Source organism: Anarrhichthys ocellatus, unplaced genomic scaffold (assembly GCF_004355925.1).
Source record: "Anarrhichthys ocellatus isolate YVR2014 unplaced genomic scaffold, GSC_Weel_1.0 scaffold2562, whole genome shotgun sequence".
Taxonomy (NCBI): Eukaryota; Metazoa; Chordata; class Actinopteri; order Perciformes; family Anarhichadidae; genus Anarrhichthys; species Anarrhichthys ocellatus.
Window position 1 is genome coordinate 1 of NW_022282536.1, and position 7,347 is coordinate 7,347.

Below are 7,347 nucleotides of genomic sequence, written 5' to 3' on the forward strand. Positions count from 1 at the left end.
ATGTTGTCATTTATGCTCTTACTGGTTGATGAAGTGGATGGATATATATATATATATATATATATATATATATATATATATGAGATGAAATGAAATAATAATAAGCTGTAGAAACCACATCAGTATTCCCTAGCTCTGTAAAACTAGTATTAAGAAAATAAATCTGATGTCGTCCAAGTTTAACATGATTTATTGTGTCACTTCAATCTAAAGCAAGAGCACCGATGTTAAAACATCAGTGTCTCTGTCCATTGATACTGTAGAGGGGTCCAGTCCAAGATTTAGCCCAATATTTCGTAACATTCTGGATATTTTATCTAAGCACGTGAAAAGAGGAGATCTGATTAAGAAACCATTTATGGAAAAAAAAAAAAGTGTTTCTGGCTAATTCAGTGAATAGCCCGACAGAACGAGGTCATTGAATGCAACACTGCCTTAAAGTAGACCTGCTCTTTGACGACAGTGTTGTAGCTGAAAGAACAGCCTCGGTAGAAGCTGTTGTAATCTGTTGTCTCACATTACATCCTTCAATCCATCAAACTTATTTTTTTTGTATGAACTGAAAGTAAATGTTTAGTCGTTTGTACATATTTTTCTGCTGTTTGCCTTAATCACAGATAGTGCTGTTTGGTATCAAGTCTACAGGTTTGTGCCGAATTCAAAACTGCATCATTCAAACTCTTTTAGATCACCCGTGTGTTGTGTGCTTGCTTGTGGAGTCAAACCTTTGGACTCATCTTTGCGATTTTTTTACTGTATTTTCTGGTCATTTGTTGTCCTGTAGAATCTCTTCTGTGACTTTTTCAGATACCTGAAAACATTACATTGTTGAGGACTTCTTACATTCAAAATTGTTTTGTTTCATCTGATGCTTGAGTCCTTAAATATGCCAGAACAAAAGTGCACATGTTTTACAGTTTCAACTGTTCCAACGGTTGTTTTATCTTGTAGTGGTTGTATTCATGAATCCACACGGGATGATCTTACAACCCTACCGCTCTTTATTTTCTTTAATAAAAGTATAATAGTGTTGCTAGACTTAGACATGGTTGACATTTCCCCAAATAAAATCCCTATTTTGTACTTTGTCTTGCATGATTTTTGAGTAATACGAATGAGGTCCATCTTTTCAACGCCACACATTTATCCTCACTCTCCACTGATGTCTGCAGTACACGAACCCCTCAGCTATCTTATCGCGAGACTTGCAAGCAATTGTCACATCAACCTGCTAGCTGCACGACGGGTCGCCGCATCTTTTGAACGCGACTACAGCGCTTTCATGGATCAAATGTTAGCCAGTGACTGTATTTGACCACCGGCCTGCCAAGAGGCTTAGTCGACCTGCGTGTTGGCTTGTCTCCATTGCATGTAGCTTACACGGTTAGCTTCAGTGCTAGCCCTAGCTATGGCCTAGCTCGTTAACATGGCAACAACTCATGGCAGCCCGCAGATGTAAGGGTCAGCCAGTCGTCGTCGTCTTTAAAACATCCTCGCTGACGCACAAGACGATGGAGTCCGCGAGGAGCGCTTTCCACGCGCAGCTGGCCACCGTCATGGACTCGCTGCTGGCCGCCGCCGTGTGCGAGATCGCCAAGATCTTCGAGAGCAGCCTGTGTGAGCAGCAGGCGGAGCTAGCGCAGAAAACGGAGCAGATCTCCAGCCTCAGAGGCAAGCTGGAGAAAGTGGAGAGGAGGCAGAAGGCAAAGGGTGCAGGAGGAGGAGGAGGAGGAGGGAGCGAGGAAGGGGAGATGTCATCCGGAGACAGAGAGGGAAGTTTGAGGCAGCAGACCGTGGCAGGATCAGGTAGTACAGCTCACCTGTTAATTCACTCACTTAGGTCAGAAGAGTACTAAGATGGACATATAGTACAGTGATGTAGTCCAGGTCAATCCTATGTTATCTATACCTGCTTATCAACGTTTTTTGTTGTCACTAGGCTGCTGAACTCGCACCAGAGGCTTCACCGATACACTGACCTCCTTTTTTGTCTCTTGCACAGGACTGCATGTGGGAAAGGATACGTCTCCTCATTCAAACCCAGTAGAAGGACTCAGGCAGAGCCTCAGTGGGCTGAAAGAAGAGGTCAAAGGCCAGAATGGTCCTTCAGTAAAACACGAGGTCAGACCCTGTCCAATAACAACTGAAGTAATAAAGCCTTTATTATTCCAGTACAAAGTGACATTGAACCATGCTTTGAGGTTTGCTTTCGTACGTCTTGCAGACCTGTGTTATTTATTCTCCACAGCGTGCTGGATCTCGACCTTCCTTTGGGTCCGTCGCAGTCCAAGTCCCAGACGGAAGCCTCGCTGCCGGGGACCAGAGGCAGATAGAGACCCTGTCTGGTGCACAAACCAAGGCCAAATGTAAGAAGTTATAATATTCTGCTCCCACTATTAACTATTCAGCCGTTTCAATGCTAGAGCAAGATGGCCTTGACACTCTTTTGAGTGCAACGGTATTCATTTTTTCCCACGGGATGTTGTGAGACTATGTTGGGTGGACCTCAGACCCTCTAGTGGGGTGAGCTCCCCTGGAAGAAAATTGTGAAAAGTTAAATGCATCTTTATTAATTAATTAAACTTTATCTATGAAGAACGTTGTGCTCTTGTTAACAATCTAGGCTAGTCAAGTACTGCACTTAAGTATATGTTTGAGATACTTGTATTTTACTTTTTGTTTTTCCACTTGATGTAACTTAATACTGATAGTTCACTACATCTCAGAGGGTAACCAGTACATTTATTTGACCATACTAGTTGCTAATTACTAGTTAGGCTGCTTTGCAGATTCCGATTCTTAATACAAAATATAAATCAACTAATAAACAATGATGTGTTGTTGAAATGAGATTTACTATAGATGGCTCAATTGTCCTTTTCACACTGATTTCTCTGCAGTGTCTCACTGGGATCAGGACGGTGCAGACCACAGATCTCTCCAGGATCAAGCCTCCACCCCTTTTCTCTCAATCTCCCAGAGCGGACGTTGCTCCCCTAGGCCCGACCCAAGCCTAGCTCAACCAGGGGAGTGGTTACCGGGGTTAACCGCCGCACGAGGTGGGGCGTCCGGTCTGGAGAACCTGCAGACGGACGGCACCAGCTGCTCCGGTCCAGCTAGCAGCAGCACCGGCGCAGATACGCCCTGCTTCCGACCGGGTTTTGTCTCCGACGAGACCAGCAACGAAGATGACGACAGCTCCTTCCCTTTCCTGGACCAGGAGCCTGAAAACCACAACTCCAACCAGAACTCGGTGCAGAGGGGGGCCCGCCAGGTTCAGCCCCAAGCCCCCTCTGGAGAATCCCAGTGGAGACCCAGAGACGACAGGGGTGGGAGAGGCCCCATCAATCACACACGGCGGCTCACTACCTTTGGCAACAGAGACCCTCTCCGACCGCAGGCCAATTCACAGTCGCTCCCGCTGCGACACACCAACACTCTGAGCCACCCTGCAGCTCCCGGCGGAGGGAGCGGACGGCCTTACACCTGCCCATACTGCACCAAGTGTTTCACCTACCCCTCCCACCAGCGCAGACACCTTCTACGCCACACAGGAGTCAGACTGCATCCCTGTCAGTTTTGTGACAAGAGCTTCCTCACTCCCTCTGAGCTCACCGTGCACACTCGCACGCACACAGGGGAGCGGCCGTTCGGCTGCGCTCAGTGTGGGAAACGTTTCGCCCGCAGCGGGAACCTGAGAGCCCACCAACGGGACGTTCACATGGGGAAGAGGCCCTTTGCCTGCGCAGAGTGCGGGAAGAGATTTGCCCACAGGGGGAACCTGAGGGTGCACAATCACAGAGTCCATCAAGGAGATCCCTACTACATGGATGAACAGCCGGAGCCTGACGTCGGCCCCAATCCCATTTGAAAAGTCCTAAAAAAAAAAAAAAAAAAGAATGGCTCTGCACTTTAATTTTATTTGCAAAATAAACTTTAGGAAACTTACTTCTGAACACTTAAAACGGTTTGAATGTATTTAAGGTTTTTGGTTTGTTTGTTTGTTTGTTTGTTTTTCATACGGGGAAACTGTAAGATTAACCACCATCAGACTTTATAATACGTAATTAATACATAGTCAAAGTACATTTTACTTAAGTGTCAGAATTATGGGTCACACTTGAGGGGAGAGCTTTGTATTTACTTTACTGTAAAGGACTGATATGATATAATCATCCATGAATGAGAAATATTACCTGCTGTTGTATAGAAAATAACTTCTCTAGGGTGACGTTATCCTCCATTAATGTTCTTCTCAAAGCTAATACAGAAAGTCTAGTATTATATGTAGACGTGGCATGCGGAGGTAGGATAGCACAGGTCTGCTTATGTACTGCCCATCTCCTCAAACCTTTATTTTGACGGTGTTGTAAAATGGAAACGTGTTATTGCAACTAGTACATAACCGTGTTGTTAAAGAGGAACTGTGCTTTTATTTTCCATTCTGTTTTTGCAAGGTAAAATTAAATATTATACGACAGAATATTCGTTTTTCTCAGTCGGAGTCATTAATGCTTTGTTCAGTAGGATCTAACATTGGTGTACGTTCTTTGCCAGACACCAGGGGGCAGTGTCAACATACAAAAGACTTGGATTTGGACATCATTGCAAATAGATTTTTGATACAAGTGTTGCAGTCAGCATGTTTACCCATGTGCCCTATATTTGCAGATCTTTTTCCCTGACGCATGCACTGCCACGCCACATCTGTCATGGTGATGGTCTACAAGCATGTGCTTATGGAGCAAAATCTAAATGTGAGTGTTTGAGTCCTTTTGGTTACTGGGTTAACCTGTGCAAAATCTGATTTCTCGCCCTGCAGTTTGGCCTATATGTAAGTGTGTGTGTGTAAAAACGTGAGCAGTTTTGTGCCTTTATAGCAATCACTCTTGACATTACCAAGACATTTTTACCTGAGTCCCTTGTTACAGGATAGCTTCACCATGTCATGCCCTTATGTCCCTGTAATTGTTCCTCCTCTCCACGTCAGCCCTGAAAACAATCCATCCTCATGTGATTTAATTTAAATGATTGGCTACAAAATCCACATTCAGCTGATATGTTATGCCCACTTGATTTATTGTCTCAGGACGCTGAAGCCTCGTAGAGCTTCAACTGCACGGTGGTTTTGTGCCCGATGCCGTACACAAAGGCCTACATAAAGAAGCCTTGAGGATGTGGGATGTGTTCGAGGTTGATGAGACATTTGTCCCCGTCTCTCACTCTCCCTTTCACACCCACACTCGACTGCTGAGAGAGGCTTGGCTGAGCTGTGGCCATGTATTCCCCAGGCTGCTGAGCCCTTGGTTTGCTCATTGAAAGATTGCATTCAGTGACCCCCCCTCCCCCCCAAAGGTCACCTGTGTCTGTCTCTCCCTCTGGGTCTTTATACGCACACAGTTGTAAAACTGTTTTAAAGGAACGCACAACCAAAGGCTAACCCTACGTTGGTTCTGGGAATGGGTACATGTCTTGCTTATTTATAGAGTTTTATGTTTATGGATTCATGGGTCAGATCAGAGCAAAGTGTGTATGTGAGTGCTGTTAATGTGGAATCCCCACCAAGCAAAGCTGCATGCTCTTACAGACCATTAAGTGAATATAAGCACTGTAGTTATGTGCAGATGAAAGCGCCGGGTCAGATAGAAACCCAAATCTATAACATAGGTGTGTGTGTGTGTGTGTGTGTGTGTATTCATAGGCAGAGGTCACATAGGCTTTGCAGTGTTTTCTGTTTGTATGTGTGGTTATGCGTAATCTCCTTTCTGCTCTAAGCAGCTTTTCCCCGGGGGGAAGAGGCAACAAATGAACAGCTGACCAATGCTGGAAGGACTGCACACTACGGCTGCTTTACATTTATGTGATACAAGGGACGTTGTATGGAGATATTTTATAAATTCACCCATTCAAAACAATGTTTCTGGTGATTTACTCACATTTTCCCTGCATGTACTGGGCGAAACCTGATGAAATTATTTGACCCAAGTAAATCCACAGTGATTTATCACGGTATATATTCTACCTTTCTGTTTGTTGCCACAGTCGGCATGTAATGATGACTATATCCCTAGATAACCATGTCCTGGTCACTGTTTATCACTAGGCCACAGTGTTATCATTCTGGTTTCCAGCAGGGATCAGGCTATAATCTGCTCTTTACCTTTTATGTCACCATGTTTCAGTTTATGTCTCCAACCCCTGAGGCTGCTGCTTTAATTTGCCAGAAGTAAAAAAAAAAACCACACACACTTTCAAACCTCCTTCTATCGTCTTGCCCTCGGCCCAAAGAGTGATTCCATCACCATCCCATAATCCTCCAGGAGCTAAATTGCCCCCCTGACAACCCAGTTAATGCACCCCTCCCCCCCAAACATGTCATACAGACGTATAAAAGAGAGGAAATATTTCCCCAACTCAGCTGGAGATGCGTGTTTATGTGAAGAATCAGTCAAATCAGTTTATTTCTACATGCGTAAACCTCTCTGTCTTTATCTTTTCCATTTCCCATCACGCTTAAGTGTGTGTTTTCATGCATGTTATGGTTGTATTTATGTACACTTACCTGCTACTTTCTGTGTGTGTGTGTGTGTCGGGGCTATAAGGGGTTTTGTATCGCCCCGAGGCTGCTCATAATCTACCCAGTCCCACCGCTCCCCAGAGGCTGTGGTTTCATACGGGTTGCCATTACTGTAGTGAAACCCCCCTTTAGGGGATTACAGTGCTGTCTCCCGCTCAGGGCTCCGCGTTGATCCTTCGTCTGCTGATTTTATTTAAGCGCTCGCTTAATGTACTAATAGTGTTAGACTGGGGAGACGCTGCTGAGCTTTTAACTTTCATCTTCTAAAAGCTCTTTGTCTGTTGGAAATGCTGATTTCATGGCTGCCGGCTTAAGTCCACTGGTAGTCAGTCACAATCACAAAATATGAAGTGAGGTTCTGGGTGTAGTTATGATACGATAGCAAGGGCTTTTTGTCAAAGACGCTGATGAGATTGTTTCACTATTATGCATGTATGTGCAGTGTGTTATGCACGGGACAACTTCCTACTCAGACAGTGGACTTCATGTGTGTGTGTGGAATCTCCCACAGACAGAAGGGTTGGCTGTTTCTCTTCACATTTTGGGGGTCACAGAGCATGATGGAGGGGTGGAGTGGGAGTAAATTATCTTTCTCCTTCAGAGTTCCTGGGTTATCCAAGTGTGTGTGTGTGTGTGTGTGTGTGTGTGTCTGCACGGATGAGAGTGCCTTCTCCACAGGCTGCTCTTGGGTTGCTAAGCAACCCTGTGTCTGCACATTGGAGTGTGGAGTGTGTGTGTGTGTGTGTGTGTGTGTGTGTGTGTGGGGGGGG

General features: G+C 45.1%; 1 protein-coding gene across 1 annotated transcript; it reads left to right on the top strand.

Moving 5' to 3' along the window:
* The first annotated feature begins 82 nt into the window (after positions 1-82).
* Positions 83-6,294, top strand: LOC116378417 (zinc finger protein 316-like). The gene is made up of 4 exons (XM_031840292.1): positions 83-1,806; positions 2,003-2,121; positions 2,249-2,366; positions 2,901-6,294. Exons 1-4 carry the CDS (start codon positions 1,440-1,442, stop codon positions 3,869-3,871), a joined length of 1,575 nt encoding a protein of 524 aa, XP_031696152.1. The 5' UTR covers positions 83-1,439; the 3' UTR covers positions 3,872-6,294.
* The last annotated feature ends 1,053 nt before the right edge of the window (positions 6,295-7,347 follow it).